Source organism: Chinchilla lanigera, unplaced genomic scaffold, assembly GCF_000276665.1.
Source record: "Chinchilla lanigera isolate Chin_1 unplaced genomic scaffold, ChiLan1.0 scaffold00008, whole genome shotgun sequence".
In the NCBI taxonomy this organism is placed as follows: Eukaryota; Metazoa; Chordata; class Mammalia; order Rodentia; family Chinchillidae; genus Chinchilla; species Chinchilla lanigera.
Genome location: NW_004955409.1, coordinates 29907818 through 29933140, shown reverse-complemented (window position 1 = coordinate 29933140; position 25323 = coordinate 29907818). Strand labels below are relative to the sequence as shown.

The following is a 25323-nucleotide window of genomic DNA, read 5'->3' as shown; positions in this document are numbered from 1 at the left end:
AAATTTTATTTTTGTTCCTAAGTATGTACTGGATAAAGAGAACATACCAAAAAAGGATGGTTTATACTTACTCCTAAGTAGGTGAAAGGTTTTTATTTTTAGATTCATTAACAATGCTTTTATGTAACGTAAATCAAAGTGAGTTTCATATCTTGTTTCATTTATAGAGATGCATCTTGGGAATTAGAGGAAAATGCTTATCAAGAGCTTTTGGAGCCCTATGAACATTGTGATGTACGAAGATGTCGTTGCAAAGAAGGGCGAGACTATAATGGCCCTGATAGGTATTTCTGAAAGTTGAGTTGTGCTTATTTAAGCCTTGAGCTAGGAAAGTAGCATAGCTTTGCTTTTAGGATGTTTGAAGTTTTAACTTGAGATAAAGTATATTTATTGAATTTCTATTTACATTTGTGTACAAAGAAATTTTTGCAGTTACGAGAGCTGTACTGTATGTCTCTTATACATTTTCATGAAAGTCTGTTTTCTAGAGCTATAGTTTCCTTTTTTTTTTTTTCTTTTTGTCTTTTTGAGACAGGGTCTCGCTATGCAGTTCAGGCTGTCCTTGAGCTCACTTTGTAGCCTAGGCTGGTCTTGAACTTGCAATGATCCTCCTGCCTCAGCCTCCCGAGTGTGAGGATTACAGGTGTGCACCACCATGCCCGGCTACAGTTTCCTATATGGTAGGCATTGCCATATGTGGTTACTAAGCCTATAAGATAAGGTTTTTCCAAATTGAGAGGGTCCTCTACATGTGAAAAACACACCAGTGACCTGGGTCAACAGGGTTATTTTTACAAAATACCATACAATAAGTGATTTAAACAAAATAAATTTATTTTCTTGTAATTTAGGGTTCAGAAATGTGAGATCAAGGTGACAATACATTTGGTTTCTTCAGAAGCCTCTCCTTGCTTGGTTTGCAGAATGCTTCCCTCTCTATGTGTCTTCTCATAGTTGTCCCTCTGTATTGTCTATGGGCACAAATCAATGCATCATCATATAGAAAAAAGAATTTAAAATATCTTGTTAATTTTTATAGTGATTACCTATTGTAAAAGGGGTAATACGTTGGAAACAATATATTTAGAGTAATTTTACCTGTTTCTTTGTACATTTTAAAATGGAGGTATTAGAAGATTTTTTTATTGCATACAGGATTTGCATTGTATTTTCTACTGGACAGCACTGCGATGGGAGATAATTTAGCTAGATTAACCTACCATTGTGCCATTTGGAACAGTGAGAAAAAGTTTGGCATTGAAATTTATTGATTACCCTTTTGTAGTGTCAATATATAACCATTTATTCAGTCACCTTGTATTTTTTAGGTATAGTATATTGCACTAGGAATCAAGAGAGTCTTCATTTAGGATGTAAGATAGAAAAATAACAGATCAGTTTTGCTGAAATTGATGTAGGAAATGTCAGCAAGTTGTCGTTCCTGTTATATAATCTTCATTAACATAGTAAACTTAGAGTACAGAGCAGAATACTGGGAGTCGTGTTCTTAGAAAGTGATTTGACTAGATCAGCTACTACTTATATGTAAAGAATTAGCTGAGGTCTGGGCAGTAGTAGAAAATTTACCCTAAGCAACTCTTTCTGCTCTGGGCTGCAGATTTCCTTTGTGCTTATAATCATCATTATTTAAATTTAATGTTATTAAACCAGAAATTCTTTAAGGACAGAGATAATGTTGAAAGTGTCAAGTAATATGTACTGTTACCCATGCTACTTAATCTGGTGACCCTGATTATTCTTTTGTCAACTCTTGGAGTACTTCCCTGGAGGGTTTTGCTGAAAGGCATGTATGAGATAATGCATATACAGTTTTAAGAAGCAGTACATTCACTAAAGTTGGTATTTCCTAAACTAATTATAGGTTGTTCTTAATCTGTACAGCCTGTGTATTGCTGACCACCAAATCAGTACCTATAAAACTCTTTACTTTTGGCAGTTACTTTTTGAGATCACTTTTGCTCTTCTGGGACATAGATATCTGCTACTGAGATACTTTCTTTTTAATTTTATTCCCTCTTGTCTCAGAAAAAGCAGTATTGGTAAAAGACAGCACAGTGTAGCAATTAGGAACATAGGTCTCAAGCCAGGTAGACTGGGTTGGGAACCTCACTCTAAGGCTTAATCAGTGTGAGCTTAGTTGGGCGAGTAATTTATCTCACTCTGCTTTGGTTTTCTCATTTTAATAACAGGAGTAACAATTAAAATTGTAAGGGTTAAACTTTCCCTTTAAAGAGTAAGAACTAGGACCTACAGAGCTGGAGCAATACTTAGCTACCTCTCCTGTTACCCACATACCCATTCACTCAGGAGCTATTTCCATCGCTATATAAAGAGAATGATAGTAATAGCACATAACACAACCCATACCCATATCCACACAGAAAATATGAATATAAACTTCTGCCTGTCACACAACAGTGGAAAAGGCAAATGAGAGAGGATATGATTATAACCCAGGAAGGAAATCTGGACCCTGTGGTTCTACTCAATACCTGAAGTGTCTGAGCAAGCTCATTTTAGAAAGTATTGCTTTACCTTGAAATTTATTGAGTACTTATTCCACATCAGACACGATGACACAGTCTCCCTGTGAGCATAGCCATCTTCAAATATAAGTTAACACACATAATAAATTAAATAGAAAAACTGCTTTAGAAAAGTATGGAAGCAAGCCAGGCATGGTTGTGCACACTTATAATCCCAGCACTCGGGAGGAGTGTTTTTGAGAAGTTTGAGACCAGCCTGGGCTACAAAGTGAGCTCAAGGACAGCCTGAACTGCACAGCGAGACCCTGTCTCAAAAAGACAAAAAAGAAAGAAAGAAAGAAAAGTATTGAAGCAGGTAATCTATTTTCCCTGTGGTAAAAGGGTTGATTTTGTATGTGTAGCAGAGGGCGAAGTCTATGGTAGCACAGATGATTGGAACTAGATTTAGTGTCAAACATAAACATCTGCTTTTCTGTGTGTCCTCAGCAAATGGGAGATAAAGCGCTGTCAGTGCTGTGGTTCTAGTGGAACACATTTAGCCTGTTCCTCACTACGGTCATGGGAACAAAATTGGGAGTGTTCAGAATGTAGAAGTATTATCTACAATTCAGGTAATAGCTTATAATTCTGAATAGAATTTTTCTATTTTAATAAAGTTTTTTATTTTTATTTTTGTAATGCTAACGCTGAGATTTAAATCTGTAGATTTCCGAAAAGCCAAAAAACACTCATTACCCAACTCTAATAATGTGGCCATTACCGATTGTTTGTTGGAAGAATCATCACCTAAGTTACCCAGACAGTCACCTGGAGCGCAGAGTAAAGATCTACTAAGGTGTGTGCTTTAAATTTGAGATACAAAATCTATTTGGAGAAAATTATGACAAAAAATGCCATGTACACTTAGATGTTAGCTGATCATAAGTACTCTATAAGTGTTAATAGAGTTCACTATTCATCATAAAATCAATGCAACCAGCATTTTAAAAAAATCAAAATGGAATAGACTAGAATATAAATTATCAGATTGTATTGCACATAAATATATATGTGAATTCTGTTTTAATTACTCTTGTGTACTGAGTCACAAAGTTTATTTGTTGTAGATCATTTTCAAGGTAGCTTTAAAATGTCATTTGATTATAGAGTAATAAAGGAAATTGAAATATCAAGCATACCATGTCACTTTGAAAAATGAATATAAAGATGGTTTTTTTGTGGTATTATAACCATTGTTTGCTTAATACCAGAAATCTAAATCTCACCTTTTCCCTTTGGAAAATTTTAAGGCATATCTATTAAATATTACCATATTCTTAACTATTTCCACAAAATAGCAAAATAAATAACTCTTAAAATCATTCTTAAATATTTGAACATGACTGGAATTACACTTTTATACTGTATCAGGTGTTCAGTTGTAGTTATGACTTTTAAGTTTATGTAACTTTGCAAAAAAGCCTTTAGAGCCTTGCTTTACCCAGTAAGAAAAAAGTAGAAAAATAGTATTAATTGCTAAGGTTGATGAAGTACTCTCATGTTAAGATTCAAATTTAAAACCTTAGAAGATGTAAAAGAGAATTTTTCTGAAAGTTATTTGGATACTTCATTTTTCAGGTAGGTAGAATATTGTCAAACTGTAAGGAATCACAGTTTTAAAATGCCACTTTTGGGGGTCCGGCTGCGAGTGGGAGTGCAAGCACCAGCACGAGGTGGCTGCGGCTGGCAGCATGGCTTTCATGGCCTCGGAGATCAGCATCTTCATGGTCTCCATCTCTGGCTGTGTACTGGTGTCCTCCATACTGCCCACCTACTATTGGAAGGTGTCTACCATCGACAGCACTGTCATCACCACCACCACCTATTGGGCCAATCTGGAAGACTTCATGGGTATCTCCAACTGCAAGGACTTCCCTTCCATGCTGGTGCTGGACAGTTACATCCTGGCATGTAGAGGACTTACAATTATGGCTGTCAGTTTGGGCTTTTTTGGTTCCCTGTTTGCACTCTTTGGAATGAAGTGTGTACCAAAGTTGGAGGTTCAGATAAAGCATAAGCTAAAATTGCTTGTTTGGCTAGAGTTATATTCATACTGTCAGGGCTGTGCTCAGTGACTGGCTGTTCCCTAAGGCAAACTAACTCCAACAGAATTCTTTGATCCTCTCTATATGGAACAAAAATGTGAATGAGGAACTGCTCTGTTTATTGGATGAGCAGGAGCCTCATTCTGTGTAACGGATGGATGGTATCTTATTTTACTTTTCAATATCTGGCAATAACAAAACACCAGAATATGATACACATACTACAGGGCCACATTTGTTATGTCTTCCCAGACAAGGTACCATGAAGAGAAGGAGACTGTAAATCCACAAACCTTTCAAAATAGTTGGATAAAAATGATTATGTCTAAAAGGATTCTGTTGGCAAGCTGTGTCTTGAGTTTGTTATCAAAGCGGACTATTCTCAAAATGAGCCTGTCGAAGTCCTCCTATAATTAACACTCAGACTATTTCTCACGTACAAATTTGAAGAATTTGTTGATTGTATCAGTGTGAATGTTCTTACATGGTTATGTACTAATCATGTTCTGTTACGGCTTTCTATAAAAAAATAAACAGGTTATTTAAAGGATTTATATATTTGGAGGACATAAAATATAAAGTTCAAGAAGTATTTGTAACATAGCCCTTTTGATTATTCATACTTCTGAAATATTTCACCCCGTTCCTTGTTTCATTCATATATTACACTGGAAACAGAAGAAGGGTGTCTTCTAAATAGTATGGGGACAATCTGAGACCGAAGTTAAAAACACGTACTGGCTGCTATGTGGAGTTGTCTTGTAGTTTCTTACACCCTACCTAATGACAGTTGTTCATTAGGATGGCTCAAGGAAGGGCTCGTGAGCCCAAAGTGTTAGGCCCTTTGTGTGGCACTTCCCCCGTAACTCCCTGCTTAGGTATCTCTGATACAGAAGCAGAATCCACAAAGAGCAGGGCACCGATATGTGCTGAATTGGGGCCACTGGCTGTGATTAACTCTGAAGGCAGCAAAGGAAGTCCTAGAGCCAGCATGGTACCTGCCTCACTCAAAACTGATGAGCTCAGTGTGTCGTACAGGTCCTATTTAGGTAACTAACTGAAGAGATGTCATTTTTCAAAACATATGACTTGCTTGTCATATGTGGTTTCTAAACAAAGGTGAAGATTTATTCCTCAGGCCATCCCTGTATATAACATGCCATGAGGGAAGTAGTCATCAATATTAACACAAAGCTAACATACCCTACCTCACCACCCACAGCCACTCTATGTAGCATGTACTTTCGTTATCCTACATTTGCAAAGAAATTACAACAGTTTGGATAGTTTGACACAATAGTGACAGAACATGACTGAGGTAAATATTCTAGGGTAAAATTCAGTTTCAGTGTGCAAGCCTGGTGTAGTGTGAGTGAGGGCTGAGAGTGTAGCTCAGTGGTAGCATTCATGAGACTTTGGGTTCCATGGCTAGTACCACAAGGAGAGAGAAGAAAAGGTACCAGTGAGGGGTGGGGACACAGCTCAGTGCTACCTGTGTTGTCTGTAAGAAGCTATGTTGATGAATACATCATTTTCCTGAAGCATAAAAGATCTGAAATGAAAACCACATTGTTCAGAGGTGCCAAATGGAAAGAAAAGGAAATAAGTTTGTTTAAAATTCTTATTAGTTAGTTCCATGTTCGTACTTGAAATGTCTTTTATCCAGAGATACTAATTAACTAAAAGACATTAAAGTAGATGAGGTGCTTCAGGCTAAGGTTGTGTGGGTTTGCATTTAGAAAGATTTTTTTTTTTAAATTCAAAGCTGAGATTGTAAAATAATCTACTGAAAAATTTCAGGTAGGGTGTAAGGTATGGAAAAACTGTTCATAACTAGAAACATTTTAGCTTGGGCATCAGGGAGCAGCGGTGGATGTCAGTGGTCCAAAGGAAAAGGAATAAGTCAAATAAAATGATACGACTAGACAGATAAAAGGTTGGCTTTTGTGACATACAAACACTGACATAATTTAAATACTGGGTTTACTCTACAGCAGAGGGCCTTTGTATTTTCCCCAGCCTTTCTGCTCAAGACTGAAGAAACAGAACTTGGAAGACACTTGGTTTATAGATGGCTCTTGTCACCTTCTGTGTATGTCTTTGGAAAATTACTTAACTCTTTACCACATCTTTTGGGTGAGGATTATAAAAATGACCACATCTCAAAATAGTTCTAACTACATGAACTAACATGAGTCAAAAACAAACCAAAACAAAGTGGTTCAATAAATACCTGTTGCAGAAATGACTGGATAAACAAAGCAGTACACACTGTCTCTGGCACACTTTTTGTAGGTTATCTCTGACCTTCCACATGAAACTTTGATTCATTATTTAGAAATGCTTTTAGAAACATCAAATGAGGATAATTGCATTAAAATGCTCCTGCAAGAAGTTGGAAAAAATGTTTACAAGTTTAGAATAGGTATAGGCAAGGAGTTTGTGAATGAAACCCTGATTGCACAGGAAGTAGTACTGGGAATTAACAAGTGGGATCATATCAAATCAAAAAGCTTTTGGACAGTGAAAGAAACAACAGTGTAAAGGACAGCCTACAGGAAGGAAAATTTTTTGCCAACTATTCCTCAGACAGAGGACTCATACCTACAATATATAAAATCCCAAAAAGTTGAACCCCCCAAAATAAAAGACCTACAAAAAAATGGGCAAGTGAAATGAATAGACACTTCACAGAAGTACAGGCGGCTAACAAATAGATGAAGAAATGCTCAACACTGCTGGCTATTAAAGAAATGCAAATTAAAACAACACATATTCCTTCTTACCCCCTAAAAGTATGGCCATCATCAAGAAATCTAATAAAATGCTGATGAGGCTGGGAGGGGAAAGGAAACCTTTTACATGTTGATGGGAATATAAACCAGTACAACCACTATGGGAATCGATATAGAGATTCCTCAAAAAGCCAAAAAGAAATTAATTCTACACAGCTGCTAGATAATCTAGATATTTGCTCAAAGGAAGATGGTGCATACACGTTTATAGCAGCACAGTTCAGAGTAGCTAAGATGTGGCCTGTATATCCATAACAGATGAATGGATAAAGAAAATGTGATACATACATATAGTGGAGTGCTACTGTGTCAAAAAAAGAAGATAAATTTGCAACTGTAGGAAAATGCATGCACCTGGAGCCCATAATACTAAGTGAAATAAATCAGACACATAAGCTTATATACTGCATGGCTTTTCTTATATGAGAAACTCAAATTACAGAGAGCAGAGTAAAAGGTAGGAAGCAGGGAGATAGCTCTTGCTCTAATGGGAAGAGGATTAAGAGGTGGAGGGAGGGATAGGGAGCAGAGGGAAGGGGATGGGAGTAGGAATTAAGATGTTATCTATATGTACCAACTCACACAAGGAATGTAGACACTATATACTGCACATGTACTAAAAAAAGACCCTGGGGAGGCAGAAACATTTCTTCTAAGGTCAGGATGTTATATGGTGTAGCTACTAAGCCAGTCTCCCTGGTTAAGTCCCCTTGAAAGTACAAATGCAACTCAGAAATCATCTCTAGTAATCAGCCACAGTCACGAAAGTCTGATAGAGGCTTTGTCGGTAAGCTTGATAAATCTAAAGTTCTTTCTTTGGAACTAAGTGCACATAGTAAAAAAGTATAAAAAAGTGCAAAAAACATTTTATATGAACTTTCTGGCTTTTTAACAATGTTGTTGGTCAACATATCAGTTCCGAGTTACTTTATGATATGGGTTATGTTTTTAAGTTTAAACTATACATGTAATTCAGTAATGAATCTTTTCTATTCATTCTGATAAAGTAATTGGGATTTTAAGTACCTACAGTGTACTTATAAAATATCAAGGATAAAAGATTATAACACAGAAAACTAGTGGCCATAATGTTATTCTTAGTGACAACGTGCTTACAGTGACTCAGCTAAATATGATCAAGATAATTTAGGAAGATGTATTTAGTGAGGGCCTAATTATATTATTCTAACTCCTCATTTGAAAAATAATTGTTTAAGTCTTTAAAATTTCACTGCTCACTAACTCAATTTTAAAGTTACTCAGGCTTTATGATATCAATACTTCCAATGTGACAGTATGCAGAAGATACAAAAAGCTCTAATAATTCAAAGAGAAACCTACTATAAGTTAAAAACGTTTTATCACTTAAAAATTCATTGAAAAAATGCACTTAATGCTAGAGTATCATCAGAAGAAAACACTTTTTATGACATTAATGGCATCTTACTTTTTAGCTGTTGAAGTGAAACACCTTTATGTACTTCAGAATACTCCTGAGAGTTCATTTTTCAATACTCTTTATTTAATAAAGTGCCTAAAGAGGGCCTTGTTTTTTGGGGGCAGGGGATGCCAGTTTTGTTAATGCAACTGAAAAATTTGTTTATCTGCAATTATTTATTATACTTTTTCTATAAAATTTCGGTTATATTTAAATAATCGTAATATTTAGAGTTCCAAACATGTTGTTCCAAGGAAGTTTGATTCCTTGCTCCTGCTTTAACATGCAGTCATATTCTTGAAGAATAACATTATTGTTCCTACTGACACAGGTGGGAACAGGGAGTCAGCCTGCTGTAAAAAGAGGATAACTTCGATTTTTCCTCAAAGTAGGCCAGCAAAAGGGGCATTCTGTGAAAAAAGGAAAAGCAAAGTCCTGGACCACAATTGGCCATTGTAATGTATTAGGATGTGAAAAAAAATTATTACTTGCTGTAGTGATACGATCCGTGGTCATTGAGTATATTAACTTAAATTATAACTGGAAAATGGTGCAGGAAATGATTTGAGCTAGGCCATAAAATCCACCTGATTGTCATTATGGAGCTTCTGGTTGTGTAGCTGTGTAGCTGCTGCTGTGGTCTGGGCCACGTTTTGAGACTCATTGGTCTAGACCAAAAGGTATCCTTTAAGAGATTGTGAATTGTTTATAATATTAGTTCTGCTGTTCATTATAGTTTTATGATTTCAAATACATTGTGTAATCTCTTTGAGTCATAGTTTTCTCATATATTATATGCAAAGATTACATTTGTTTTTTTAATGGATGTAGGGAATATGAAATAAGGTTCTTTTAAGCCAGTTCTTTAGCCATTGGTCGGGAAGTAGTAAGAGTTTGAGTTTGTGACTCTTAAACCTTTAGTCCCTGAATTGAGCAAATTTGAGATAATCATCTATCAACCTTAATGTAAATGACTTAATGTAAATGATTTTAATAGAAGATTGAGGTGAGGAATCAAGAGTTTAAAACCTAAAGTTAACGAATAACTGTTTTCAGTTCCAGTAGCAGCCATTATTCAGCTTTCGGGTAAGAGCTGGGGAAGAATTTCCTTTTCAACTTTATTTTCTCTTTTTTGTTGTCTATATAATTGTTTCACATAAAATACTTTAAAGTAAATCTGTGTTAAAATTCATGTTTTGTAGGCAAGGCAGCAAGTTTAGAAGAGATATTTCAACAATATTGATAGAGTTAGGATTTCAAATTAAGAAAAAATCTAAAAGATTATGTATCAAGAAAGCCGATATCTGGAACAGTGCCGTAGATGAATTTAGAAATCAAAACTTCAATCCTTCATACATAATTGAAGTAGTATTTCTTGAGAAAGATAATTTTGGAAGAGAGCAACCGGGATCAAAGCAAGAATTTCTGTGTCTTTTAATGCAGTATCTTGAGAACTCTCCAATGTTTGAAGGTTCCTTATCAAAGAACTTATCTCTAAATTCTCAAGGTAATCATTTTATTTATTGCACATGCTGAATATAGCATATATAGAAATAAGGTTAGAATTAATTTTCATTCACTGCAGTATAAATATGTAATTTATCTTAATGAACTACTGATAGGATCATAGGAAAGAGGGATGAAAAGATATTTTTAAGGCTAAGTTTTGTTATAATCAGTGATAACTTCATGGTATAACCTTTGTCTAGCATGAGTGAGGTCCTGGGTTCACACTGCAGTACTGGTAAAATTAGAAAGGGGAGGGAAGGAGAGGGGAGCAGAAAGGCTTTGTAGTGAAACATTGTTTAAGAATATCTATATTTTACAGCCTTCTGATTTCATAATTAAAGCTAACTTCATTTAAACTTTATATTCAAATTTCATTTGAATACAGTGGCCAAATGGGACAGATAATTATTTGGGTCCTTCTTGTAGTCATATACTTGAAATTTGGCCTTCGCATAGGATTTGTAGTAAAATAGTTTCTTGGTTCAAACATAATAGATTTTTTTAACACAATTTGTTTTTAAGAATTTTTTAATGCACACCTATGTAAGAGAGGACTTATTTCATTACATAGGAATTTTCTTCTCTTTGTTTCCTAGACTTTATTCACCTTGCCTGAAGTATTATTACTCTGTATACTACAAACAACTTATTAAATACCTTTAAAAATTATCAGTAACATTAAATTCCTTTAAAATAATCAATAATGTTAACTTTGGATAACTTTGGTAAAGAGTGGATTAAGTCACAAAATCTGAATTCAAGTTTGTACACATTTACTTTGCTAGCTTTACATACTTAAATTAATTATCCTGTCAATATTTCTGTTATTTTTTATGCATAAAATATAACTAATAAGGTCATCATTGAAGAGATTTTACTATAATTTCCATTACTATAAATGTTACTGATTTAAGTAGTTAGTAGAAAAACAAAGGACATTTTACATTTTATCTTCTTGACCATCATAGTTACTAAAACATTTTGAATGACACCTTTTAAAATATTTAAAGCTATAAGAGTACAGTAAGATAGCATATACTGTTTGGAGTAAATTTGTTCCTTTTAGAAAGATAATTTAATGATATACATAAAGAACCTTAAAAATACATCATTTGACCCTTAATGCACTGTAAGGAGTCTATCCTAATCAAGTCACATACATAAACAAAAACGTGTAAATAAATATTGATTGTAACATTATATCTCAGATAATTGAAAAATGCACTCAACGTGGATATCCAGTAATAGGGAGATTTTTTTCTTTGTTGTACATCTCAGTGTTTGAACAATATTTGTCTTAATGCATTCCTTAATTATAAGTGAGTAATTTTGAATAGTATAAGAAAAATTTTACAATATAACTTGAAAAAAGCAAAAATTAAGCTATCTTATGTGTGTGTATGTACAGACAAATACACTAAAGGATTTACAGTGATTATTGTGGGGTTATAGGTGTTGCAATTTTTTTCAAAACTCGTATATTTTCCCTTTTTTCTACAATTGATTATATTCAGGAAATGTTTTTAGATAACTCAGGTGCATACATGGAGTAATAGCTTCTAATGAGTGCTATTTTAGATTTGTCTAATGTTTAGATTTTTGGCTTAATTTTTTATAATGTATTCACTTAAAATGATGGATATCTTACAGTAATAAAAGAAGCATATGTGATGTGTTTTCATCTGTATTTACAGCTCTAAAAGAGAATCTTTATTATGAAGCTGGCAAAATGCTTGCCATTTCCTTGGTTCATGGTGGTCCTTCACCTGGTTTCTTTTCTAAAACCCTGTTTAACTGCCTTGCTTATGGACCAGAAAATACCCAACCAATTTTAGATGATATATCAGACTTCGACGTGGCGCAGATTATAATCAGGGTAAGAAATGTACCTGTTTATTAAAACGTAGACTACATTGCAGAAGTATGTCACTATGAATAGAATAATTCCTATGTGTACTTATCAGTTATTGTATGGTATTTATGTTTACCAAAAGAGTTCAGAACCAGTTAAGAGATAGATGTAAAAGTCAGGTAACTAGAGATCAAAGTGCCAGATTTAATGTTGATAAAGCCATTTGAATAATGTTAGATTTGGGTTCAAAATGAATTGGGTGGTTTAATCTACCTGCCAGAGGTAATGAGAGTCAGGTTCCTTGTTAGATGTTAGAGAACAGTTGAAAATGCACTTTCCTACATGCAGGAGAATCTGAGGAAAGAAAGGATTTGCCTCACCGTTTAGAATACTTGCCCTTTCTCTTACAGGGAAGTATGAATGACAGATGGAAAAACCAAGTTTAATTTGTTTCTTACGGAAATAAGTGTGGAGTCTTACTGCTCCCACATAATAGTAGTTAACATTTATTGAGCACTTACAGTGGGTTCTGTACTGTATATATCACACATACAAACTCCTTTATCATAATCCCCTATGGGATAAGTATCACTGCCTGCATGTTGCTGATTCCTTCTTAACTTCCCTCATTTTTAAGCATACTCTGTCCATTAATTGATAGGTAGTATAGTTAAATGATTAAAGCATAGCCTTACAAGTGAGATTTTAGTCTGAGGGTCAGTTCACATAAATGCTATAAGCTGTTCACATAAATGCTATAAGCTATCACATAAATGCTATAAGCTTAAACATGTTAACTTGTTAATCCTCAGTTTCTAAACCACAAAGTAAGCACTATGGAATTGTAAGTTTCTATATTGTAACTAACAACAGTTCTATTTATTTGGCCTAATACTGCTCATCCTAAAGTCATACTTTAAGTTGGCCCTTTAACTTATTCTGTATACTAAAAATTGTTCTTTAACTTCATTGTCTCTGTTTTCCATTTTCTATTCATATCTTATCTTCTTGTAATCAATCTTTTGTTCCCACCATGACTCTCCTAACTTGGCTTGTTCATAGTTTCTAACAAGAGATCTGAATCTTCATATCTATAGTCCTTTCTTTTTAATACTTCATTTTTCTCTGACAGATGTAGTCACCAATTTCTTAGAATTCCTCTCTAGTGTTTTAGTATTTTACTTCTACTTTTGATTACTGTTGTTTTCTTTAATGCTTTTTCCTCTTACCCCTGAAACGTAAGCATTTTTCAGTGTTGTCTTAACCCACATCCTATATTCTTTGGAGAGCTTCTTCTGTCTTACAACCTTCCTGAGTGATTCATGGGCCTGTGTTTTGAGGCCCTCTCTATTTGAACAAAAGCACCCTCCTTCAATTTTTTGTGTTTTTTTTCTAAGAGACTTCTTGTTTCAGGCTATCCTGGAAGAGTTTTTTTCATTCTTTCGTAGTTCGTTTAACAGTTATATGTCAGGCTGTTTGTAGTGGCATATCCTCCACCTTTCCTTTGTATACTTCTAGTGCACCCACTAAACCAAACTCAAATTATATCTTGGCTTAGACAAACAGGATATTTTAGTATTAAGAGTGAGTCTTCCAAAAGTTCCATTTCGACCATTCTGCTTTCTTCCTCAGGAATGCTCAATGGCTTCTCATTGCTTTTCTCAATAAAGGCATTTATGACTTTTAACTCTTTTTCATGGTTTATGTACTCCAATACTTCCTACCCACTATTTGTTCATACACTTAATCAACAAATACTGTATACCCCTTTCCTATTTTATCAGAATTTACATTTTAGCAGAATTATAGAGGAGAAACAAATAGAATAAACCATGATGTAAGAAACATAAATGTAAACAGAATAATTTTCAAAAGGAGTTGGGTAATAGGATAGATAGGAAGTTCAGTGTAGACTATGCATCTTTAACAAAGAGACCCAGACCGTGGCTGAAAGAAGGCCGATGCTGATATTGTCCTCTAAAATCTTTTGCCAAGATCAGGATCTCTAGGCCTTGGCCAGCTGCGTTTTCTGTAAGTGGTTTTATTGGAACACAATCATGCCCATTTGTTACATAGCACTTTCCCACTACTCTGGCAGAATTGAATAGCTGGGACAGACCAACTGATTCACAAAGGATAAAATGCTATCTATGCGTTTATAGAACTGGCCCTTAGTTTAAACAAAGAGTTGTGATATATATAAATTCATCTAGGAAATTGGGTTCCTTCTTATTGTCCAATCACTTACAATATTGTCTTAGTATTATTGAAAGTGGATAGCAGGGAAGTTTGACACATTTTTTTAATTCATTTTTCTATTAAGGGATTATTGGTTGACTCCTATTTTTATATTTCTCTTTCTGTGTCATTAAGAGTTAGCCTTTGTGATGTAATCCCAGTACTTGGGAGGCAGAGGCAGGAGGATCACCTTGAGTTCAAGGGCAGCTTGGATGACATAATGAGCTCAAAGCTAGCCTGCACTATATAGCAAGACCCTGTGTCTCAAAAAAAGAGTTAACCTATATGAAAGTGTCTGGCACATAATGATTTCTTTGTTTATGCTGGTTTTTTTTTTTTTAAATACTCTCGATAAAACTCTGTCCATCTTTTAAGTCTTAGCTGATCTACTTTCTCTTTCACAAAATCTTCTTAGATCATCTCTCATCTCAGTGCCATGTAACTTTTCTATATCATTTATTTTTATACCAGCAATTTCCTATACTAAAGTGATACTATATTTTAAGTATGTTGAAGACAGAAGTATACAGTATTTGTTGAACTAGATGGTCAGGCATTTATTCCAGAAAATTCTTCCTAGTATACTTTCAATCCACCCTGATGTACTCAGAAATTGAGTATAAAGTACTGTGTCATTTGAAATATAAATATCATTCACAGATAAATGAGTAAAGTGGGTGTATTTTCTCCTTTGTTATAGATAAAAACTGCAACAAACATGGATGACTTAAACTCAGTAATAAATGAATGCTATAACTACCTAGAACTTAGTGGATGTCTAAGACATATAACAGCATTAACTGATAAATACATGTTAGTAGAAGACATACTTGTCTATCATGTAATTAAGAGAGTCCAAGCACCCTTTGAAAGGTAAGCATTTGTTTATATGTTAAACTCTCAAATGATACGTTTAAAGTAGTTAATTATCTTATATTGTGAGATACATTTAGTAATAAATGTAAATGTGTTTCAGGAAAATTTAAATCTTATTTATAAATAACACTTGAAAATTAACCTCTTAAGAATGATCACTGCTCCAGTCATTCTATACAGAATTCTATTAATGTGTGATGCTTAGTAGAAAAAATGATCATTACTTCAATTTATAATCATGTTTCTAAATAAAAAGTTATTTTAAAAACTCTAAAACATATGGGCTAACTATTCCATCTCTACTTATTCATTTAATAAGTATTTATTGAGCACCTGTCATCTGCTGGGTAAGAGAGGTCATAACTATTCTTTGATTAACACAGTAGATCTGATTTTTGCCCTTCTTTAATTTATTGAGTGGTCTTCACACTTTTTAATTCCAATAATTTTTAAAAGAACTTTGACAACTTACATATCTCTTCAAACGCCTTTATTTTTTAAAAAGTAATAGAAAATATCTATGAAAGTAGCCTGTGTGTTCACCACCTAAAACTGTTATCAGCCTGTGTCCAATCTTAATCTTAACACCACATACAAAATCATCTCAGAAGTGATGGATTCATTTCTTTAACAATTTCAGTATCTGAGCTGGGGATGTAGCTTAGCAGTAAGGCATTTGCCCATCAGACATAAGGTTCTGTATTCGATCCCCAGCACTCATATTAAGATTAACCCATAGACTTTAAATATAGTTGATATGTTTAAAACCATTATAATTATTATCCTTACTAAGGTTTATATTGTCTTATTAAGTAAACAAACCTCATTACATTACCTTTTTTTCAGTTCTCTGGATATAAGGCTTTAATTGTCTAGGTCTTTTCAGTAGATCAAAACTGGAAAATATAGGATTCTGTTTTGCTTTAGACTAGTTTTCTGAAGTAAAATACTTCATGAATTTGTGTTGATTTCTAATTCAAATTTACTACTCTATGATTTTTACTAAACTTTTTCTTTAAGCCATATTGAAACTCCCATTTCTTAAAAACACAGGTGAATTAGGCTGCAAAGTCATTTTTCACTTGATTTATTACACATTTCATAAACAGTAGTCTCAGAGTAATAGCCCAAACATTTCTACAAATAACGTATAATTATTGAAAATAAATTAAAATTATTTTTCTGTTTTGTAGAGTTATATATCACGTTAGTGGGCTGTTAAGTCACTTGGAATAGTTAATCTTGGCAGTGTTACTATAAACTGGATATACATTTCCATTTTAATTTTGGCTGTTTTATTTTTAAAGATTTTATTAAAATATTACTTAAAGATTATATGAAGTATTTGCATGCTTCCAAAGTCAAATATATAGTAAAAACATATTGAAAATAGCTAGCTCTGGGGGCTGGGGATTTAGCTCAGCAGCAAAGCGCCTGCCTGGCAAGTGCAAGGTCGTGAGTTCGGTTCCCGGTACCAGAGAAAAACCAAAAAAAAAAAAAAATGTAATGCAAAAGATAAACTCGAGGCTTTTATAGGTATGTGGTCACAACTAGAGACCATACTCATAAGTGAAATAAATCAAACATACATGTGCAAGCACCGCATTGTTTCTCTAGTGTAAAGCCTGAAAGAGTTAATTTAAACTAGGCGATATGATAGCCATTGTGAATTGATAGGAAAGCACTCAAAGGTAAAGGGTTACTGGGATATGGGAAAAGAGAAGGGAAAGAAGGAGAAAGTTTGTATGTATGTATATGCAGGATAGTTAACATGGCTGTTCTATTGTCTTGTGTTTCCTTGCTGAAAGAAGCTGTCAATGAGGCCTTGGTTGATCAGCTTTGTACGTCTATATCTGTTTTCATGAGAAACTACGTTGAAGATATCAATATGTAATACAACAAGCATTGTTAATTCCCTACCACTCTGTTTGTAACTCTGTAATGTCTGTACTGATCCTTTGCTGTTTTGTAAAATGTTGTCTGTCTGTTAGTATTTTCCTCCTTTTATTTCTAAAATAAAAAAAAAAAAAAGCATCTATAGAAAATAGCTAGCTCTGTGAAACAGTGTATTCAAAGAAGTACACCTTTTGTGCTTATCACATCCACCTTCCATCCCCTTATGAGGTAATCATTTTGGCTTTTTTAAAAAATTGTTTCTCATTTCATAATTATTCTTTTTAATGACAGAGGTGTGTGTGTGTGTGTGTGTGTGTGTGTGTGTGTGCTGAGTACTTTTATTAGATAACCACCCTTTTTTCTACTCTTTTTTTTTTTTTTCCATTTGACAACATTTTCTAGAGGTCACCTTGGTAGTAAATAGACATTCTTTGTTTCTTTCAGAATTTCTCTGTTTTGTATACATTGCTATTTTTTTCAACCAGTTTCCTGTTAAAGGACATTTGGGATGTTCCCTATCATTCTTCTGAAGTATATTAAGAACATCATACTCTTAAATAGTTACAAAGGATATGACTTCCAATATACTTTCAATATTATAATTTTAAAAACAGCTATATAACCCTTTTAAGTGTACCCAGATTTTCTATGAATAGGATTACTATTTATAATTAGGATTTATATATGAAATACTAAATTCAGATAGAATTAATATAATTTTACTCAAAGTGCATCTCTTGCTGGATGTGGTGACAAATGCCTATAAATCCCAGCACTTGGAAGGCAGAGGCAGAGGGATCACCATGAGTTTGAGGCCAGCCAGACTACATAGTAAGTTCAAGGCCAGGCTGTAATACATAGACCTTGTCTCACAAAATCAAAAAAAAAAAAAGCATCTCATAGGAGGCAGATGTACATAATGTTTTTTCTCCAAATACTGTAGTTCCTCTACAAATGGGTTTTTCTCATTGCCTAAGAGAGTGGATTATTGTCATTTGCTTGTGATTCGTTTTGTTTTGGTTTATATAGATCAAAGTCATCTAAGGGTTGGGAAAGCCTTCCCCATACAAGGGTGTTTAAATTAAAACCTGAAGATTAAATTAGGGGTTAAGGAAGATCAGATGAAGGGCAAAGAAGAAAAAGTTGAAGATTAATCCCTTCTTTTATGTAGATTTTTTAAAATTAGCAAGATATATAGGGAGCGTATAAGAAAATAGGCCTACAAGTGTCAGACATAACAAGAAGACCAAATGCTAAAATACCCTCGCTGTCACGTGAAAAAAATCAAAAGCTTCCACTTGTCCCAAACTCGTTTTGGGGTTTCTTTATGGACATCAATCTGAGGCAGAAATGTTAACAAATTAATTGGTCTTGGAAGTCAGTGATACCCATAGAGTGCCACAAATAAGCAAATACATAGCAGTGGTATAGGGAAATTTCTACAGCTCAAGCTTCCTAGTGAGAATGCTGACGAGAGAGCAGTCCTCACAAAAGTGAAGTTCCCATTTACAACAAGGACAAAACTTAAAACCTTGCAAGAAAGCAAGAATTGGAAGGTAAAGCACATTAAAGATTTAAATAACAGAACAAACCGAATGAGACAAAGTATTTTTAGAGTTAGTGAAAAGATTTTTCATGGAAAAAATACGAAATATGAAATGAATCAAATAGTATCTCTAGGTTAAAAAATTATCATAGATCTCAGGTTCTGATAATATATTATAGACACTCTATATCTCTATTCTTCCTGCTAAGTACAGTTTTTAAAAGCTCTGGATTTTACATATAAAATGAACATAAGATTTTGAAAGTTGGAGAGAGATAGACATTAGCTAGGGATATCAGGATCCAAAGAATGACACAACAGACTGAAGAGGTAAAAATGTAGATATTATTATTAAGAGAATTTGCCACCTTCAAATTGTGTTTGATGGTTGAAGGAAAAGTAAAACATTATTTGATGTGTTTCACATTGTATGTAGAGGAAATGAAAGTAATTAAGGTAGAGAAAGAGGCCTATAATATAGAAGGTAAAGTTAGACTTTACCTGATCTAAGAAACCTGTATTGAATAGGTGTAGGAAAGCATTAATTAGCTTTAAGCTTTATTAAATGAAGTATAAATCTTTTTAGAAAAACTAAAATAGCAAGAATAGAATATGTACTTTCCAAACTAGTTGAGAGCATGAAGTGGGGGAGTCAAGAAAACCTATTTAAAAATCTCTTGTGGACAGAAAAAGATGAATACAAGCCAAGAAAAACACGTTAAGTAGAAAAGCATAATTTAAGGCTAAAAACAAAAGTCAGACTGTCCAGAACTCTAAATAGATAAATGTAAATGGCTGAAAGGCCTAATCTTAAAAGACTCTAATAATTTTGTCAAAAGAATAAATTCTTTAGGAATATTACACAGTCTGGAATCTGCACCCAAGTACACACACTCTATAAAGCAAAGTCAACAGAATAAGAAGAAATTGCTGAATGTATGGCAAAATTAAGATATTTAAAACAGAGATCTGAGAGGTTAATAGTTTAAGCCTACAAATAATGAATTGAAGACCCAGAAGAGCAATGAATAAAAGCATCACTTCTGAGGAGTATTTATAGCAGAAAGCAAGTTCATAGCAACATTAGATCTCACTGTAACATACCCCACTGATAGATTAAAGGAGAAAAACCATATGATTAACATATAACCAGAGACCCCCCCCCAAAATTTGCTGCATTTAAACATACATAAATTTAAGCTAACTTTTAAAGAATGGAATGCATAATTTCAATCTTGGAAAATTTAGGTACTCCAATTGATAGAGATCTTCTCATTGGGCAGATACTATATGTAATGGTGAAATATTATAGGCACTGTACTGAAGGCTATCACAAGTTTAGGAAACACAGAATTGGCCCATTCCCTTAATCATATATATGTTGGAGGTCATAGCAGAGCACCAAGACTAAATGAACAAGTAAACATTATTAACAATTAGAACTAAAATCATTACCATTTGTAGGCTCTGTCTACATAAAACAGTACAGAAAATTCTTATAGAAAGAGGTCAACAAGATAAGAGATAAGATTTCTAACGGGGAGATTTGGAAGTGATGAGGAATAGTAAAGAAGTTGGTAAACAAGACTAAACACTAAGTGCAAAAAATTAATTGCCTAACAAGGGGAATTATAAAACAAGGAGAAATAATTTTGAAGTAGGATAAGAATGAGAGCTATTGGAATTATAAGTGTTATCTTTTTATTCTTCAGAAAGAAAATATATTGATTCAGTATTGATTTCAAAATGCCTATTAAAATACTGAAGGAGGAGTGACTGAGAATTATTGTATCTATTAAAGGAGGTGAATTGGAACTTAGAAATCAAAATAACTGCAGAAATCAGCAAGGAATAAAACATTTTAAACAGGCAATGCAATTGTTCACAATAAAGTAATAGGCTTTCTGATATAGTAGCAGTTACTGTAAGTGAAAATTACTCTGAAAAAAGCAAGTTACAGTAAAATAAGTACACAGTGTGAAATCATCTATAGAAAGTTCCCAAAAAAACTAGCTACTGTCTAGGGGTACATATATAGGGAAGTAAAATGAAGTGCAGACTGTAGAGAGGTTCCAGGACGATTCTTAGATAACAATTTCTGGTACTAATTTTTGGGGAGAGGGAGACAGGAAAATGATGAGTACGTAGGATTTAACCTGGTAAATGGAAGATATTTCTTAACAAATTTTGAGCAAACATGAAAAAGTTTGGTTTTCCTTTATTTTCTGAGTTTTATATGTTTTAAATATTTCATAATTAAAAGTAAATTTTTAAAACACTGTGGTGGCACATCCCTGTAATCCCAGCACTCTGGAAGGCTGAAACATGAGGATCATTACATTGGAACCCCCTTGGTCACATTAGCAACTTTTTGAGACTGTTGTCTCGAAATAAAAAATAAATAAAAGGGCTGAAGATATAGTGCAGTGTAAAGGCCCTGAGTTCCATCCCTAGTACTACTGTAAACAAATAAGTAAATTTTTTAAAGGCCAACTTAACTTTGAATGAAATATCTTTTAAAAATAACATAGAAAGTGAAAGTTAAATGCTAGAAAGCAGTGCAAATGTTATGCTGTGGAGGGCTGTGGAAGCCATTTTAGGGAGCTGGACTTTGTTTCATGGGTAGTTTCCCATAGCTACTGTACAAAAATTATGACAAACTGACTAGTTTAAAACAACAGAAATTTGCCAAATAATACTCTGGCAGATTATCAAAATAGTCTGGCACAGTTTGAGCTTGCTCCAACAGGAAAATCTAACCCATTCCAGCACTCTCGACTTTGTTTAAAAAAAAAATAGCTAGTCCTTTTGGCCCACACCTGTAATGCCAGCACTCGGGAGGCAGGAGGATCACTGTGAGTTCCAGGCTAGCCTGGGGTTCAAGTCCAGCCTGAACTACATAGTGAGATCCTGTCTCAAAGATAACGAAATTGATCAATCAAAAATTTATTCTCACCAGTTTGGAGACCACACACCCCATATCACCTTGTCCATAGGGCTTCACTTTTTGTGTATATTTAAAGAGAGAAGTTATCTTTGCCTTTTCTAGCTCCTGATGGCTCCAAGCATTAATTGACCTGTGGTTTTGTAATTTACATCTCTGGCTACATCACATGCCCTTTTGCTCTTTGTGTGACTCTCTGTATGTCTCTTACAAAGACACTTGTCATTGGATTTGGAGTTGGCTCTAATAATCTAATAGGAGCATGTCTCAAAATCCTTAGCACTAATGAACTAAAAAAACCCTCTATCAAATAAAAAGTCACATTCACAAGGTCTAGGGAATAGGGTAGGGGAGCCACTGTTCATCTTACTTCAGGATAAATGACGATGTTGAATTTTACCTCCGGCACTTTCTGTGACTACACTACTAAAAATGGACTTGGAGATTTACACACCTGGCACACAATTCCATTATAAATTATTTATAATAGGATTGTAGCAGGGACATAATGGAGAAAATGAGCAGATAAAAGAGATTTCAGAAAAGGAAATTCATAGGACTTGGTAAATAGTAAAAGGAAAATTTCCTATGGCTTTTAAATTAACCTATGCAAATTATATGGATAATGGGTCAATCAACTGTTATTAATGGTTCAGATTTTGGTAGTAAGATGATTTGATTGCTTGAAAGGCTCCCAGTACTATCGTATTGGAGATTTAATTTCAGCATGAATCTTGAGAGGGGTGAAAAACATTCAGACTATACCAGCACATTTAACTCCTCATGAGAGAAAGTCAACAGAAAGGGGAGATAAATCAGTGTATGCAGATTATGTGTAAATGGTAGGGAATCTAGAAAGTCAGACTTACAGGCAAAAATGTTACTTTTGTTCTTTGCTTATTAGTTAGAAAGTTTGTTAAAAAATACTCATTTACTTATGAAAGTATTTTACATCCATATACACATGTGCCAAAATAAAACCCACTATCTATATAACTAATTTATGTACTCATAAAAGTAAATAAATATTTATTTGTATTTCTCCTGTGGTTTATTCATATTTTTTGCTCATGATTTCCTTTTGAACCCAGAGTCTTTGCACTGAACTATATCCCTGTTGCTTTGGAAAATGTTTCATTTTGAAACAGGGCCTCACTTAAGTCTATAAGTTGCTAGAGCACGGCTGCCACTTAGTATCCACAGTCCTCCTGCCTCAGCCTCCCAGAGTGGAAAATTGATCTTTTAGAAAAATTGTTTATAGTTTTTATATATGAAATGCATTTTCTGTCATGTATATTTAAATGTTTTCACAATTAATTTATTTTTAGCAGTGCATACATTTCAAATTTTTATGTGGTTCAGGTTTGTCATTCTTTTTCTTTGTAATTTCTAAGAAACTTTTTTTGTGAGATAGAACCCAGGACCTTTTTGTTCAGCTACATCCCCCATCCCCAGCCCTATTTTTAAACTTAGAGGATAGTTTGTTTTGTTTTGTTTTGTTTTGTTTTGTTTTGTTTTGTTTTTAGACAAAGTATCACTGAATTGCCCAGGCTAGGCTAGAACTCTTCCTTAGCCTCACCCTCCCAGAGTGATGGGATTACAGGTGTACAGCATCGTGCCTGGCTTTCTCAGAAGCTTCATTTCTGTAATAGCTTTGAGGTTTAAAATACTTCACATGTTTGCTACTTCTCTTAAGAAGATATTGTTAACTTAATTGGAAAATTATAAATCCAAATGGGAGTCATATATTCAGTTTATATAATAATGTATTTGTTTATGTATTTGAGAGTATATTTAGTATGTCCATTTTTTCTTTTTCCTTTTTTTTCATATCTGAATACATATGGTAAGCTATTTGAGAAATACCAGGTAAGTTAGATGCAGATGTTAATTCCCTAATCATGTAATACCAAACACATGTATGAATATGGGCTCATTATTTTTCTTCTCAAGTTTTAAGCAGGGTCTGAAAACACTTGGTGTATTGGAGAAAATTCAGATGTACCCAGAAGCATTTTGTAACATCCTCTGTCACAAACCTGATTCTCTTTCTGCAAAAATCCTTAAAGACCTTTTTACTGTACACACGTTACCTAATGTGCCAGCATTGGGGTTTTGGAACAGTTACCTACAGAATGTTGAGGGTATGTGGATATTGTATTTTTATTTAATTGTCTCAGAGTTTTTGTTTTCAGAATATTTATTTCTTGCAGAGTTTTGCTTCAAAACAAGTTTACATGACTGAATTGGAAGTGATGAAAGGTTACAGAATAAATCTATATTTTGCAGTTTGTTTTCCTCTACATAATTTGAGTTAAAGGACATTTTTCATAGAAAACCTGAAATGTACAGATGATTGCAACAACCCCACAGAAGTGTTTTTTTCTTTTATAGTATTTGGGACTTAACTCAAGGAGAGCTGAGCTATATCCAGCCCTTCTTATTTTGGGATAATTTCACTTAATTGTCAGGCTGGCTTCAAACTTGGAATCCTCCTGCCTCAGCCTCCTGAATAGCTAGAATTATGGTGTGCACCAGTTCACCTTGGCAAGAGTATGTAGTAGTTTTTAAACTCATCATTTAGATCATCTTTTTCAGTTTGAAGTTAGACTGAATTATTCTTTATGTACTCTTGAGGACTATGCTGGTGATATTTGTCATTGAGCATTAGCAATGTAAAATCGTTCCATTTAATAGTATGAAAGAACTTTTAATTTAGCTGTTTTTTCACCAGTTTGTTCCTTTCATTTGTAAAGCTTATAAATTAATTGGTAATGCTCTGGAAGTGGTAACATATATAGTGAATGGTTGGACAAAATGATTTTGAGTCATTCTACATTGAAATTCACTTCATGAGTGTACTGTTTACGTATTACTATACCTGACTTAGTGATTTAGTTTGCCCAAGATGTAAGTGGGAATCTGTGCCCTTCAGTATTCCAGCTTAGTTGAGGAAAGAGGTAGTGATGATCATTATGTAATATGGCTTTGTTCTTATCTTTTGGTTTTTGTTTTTTATTGTTTTTTCACTTTCATTGTCTAACTTTTCAGATGGGAAATCTGCAACAACAATGGAAGACATTCTTATTTTTGCAACTGGTTGCAATTCCATTCCGCCTACTGGATTCAAACCTGCTCCTTCGATTGAATGTCTGCATATGGATTTTCCCATTGGAAACAAATGTAATAACTGTTTAGCTCTCCCTATCACCAGTACATATAAAAAATTTCAGGAAAATATGGACTTTGCCATAAGAAACACTTTAAGACTAGAAAAGGAAAAACGTTCTCACTACAATGGACATTAAAATACTTCTTTAAAGAAAGAAAAGCTTCTTTAAAAGCTGCTTTTGATAATTTTCCTTTGTTTCAGAAATCTATTAACCATCACTTTCTTTTTTTTTTTTTGTCTTTTTTTTTTTTTTTTTTTGGTTTTTCTCTGGTACCGGGAACCGAACTCACGACCTTGTGCTTGCCAGGCAGGCGCTTTGCCGCTGAGCTAAATCCCCAGCCCCTTTTTTTTTTTGTCTTTTTGAGACAAGGTCTGGCTATGTAGTTCAGGCTGGCCTTGGACTCACAACAATCCTCCTGCCTCAGCCTCCCAAGTGCTGGGATTATAGCCACGCCCAGCTTAATCA

At 34.1% G+C, this 25323-nt stretch overlaps 1 protein-coding gene and 1 pseudogene across 1 annotated transcript in view; both read left to right on the top strand.

The window, feature by feature from the left end:
- G2e3 (G2/M-phase specific E3 ubiquitin protein ligase) overlaps positions 1–25066 on the top strand; it is a 57257-nt gene extending 32191 nt beyond the window's left edge. Inside the window, exons 8-15 of the mRNA XM_013510386.1 lie at positions 168–284; positions 2994–3118; positions 3213–3342; positions 10027–10331; positions 12028–12209; positions 15124–15296; positions 23639–23829; positions 24737–25066. Coding sequence (XP_013365840.1) covers positions 168–284; positions 2994–3118; positions 3213–3342; positions 10027–10331; positions 12028–12209; positions 15124–15296; positions 23639–23829; positions 24737–24993 — 1480 coding nt within the window. The 3' untranslated portion in view covers positions 24994–25066. The remainder of the gene's footprint in view (positions 1–167; positions 285–2993; positions 3119–3212; positions 3343–10026; positions 10332–12027; positions 12210–15123; positions 15297–23638; positions 23830–24736) is intronic.
- On the top strand, positions 4129–5180 carry LOC102016570 (annotated as a pseudogene).
- Positions 25067–25323: the final 257 nt, after the last annotated feature.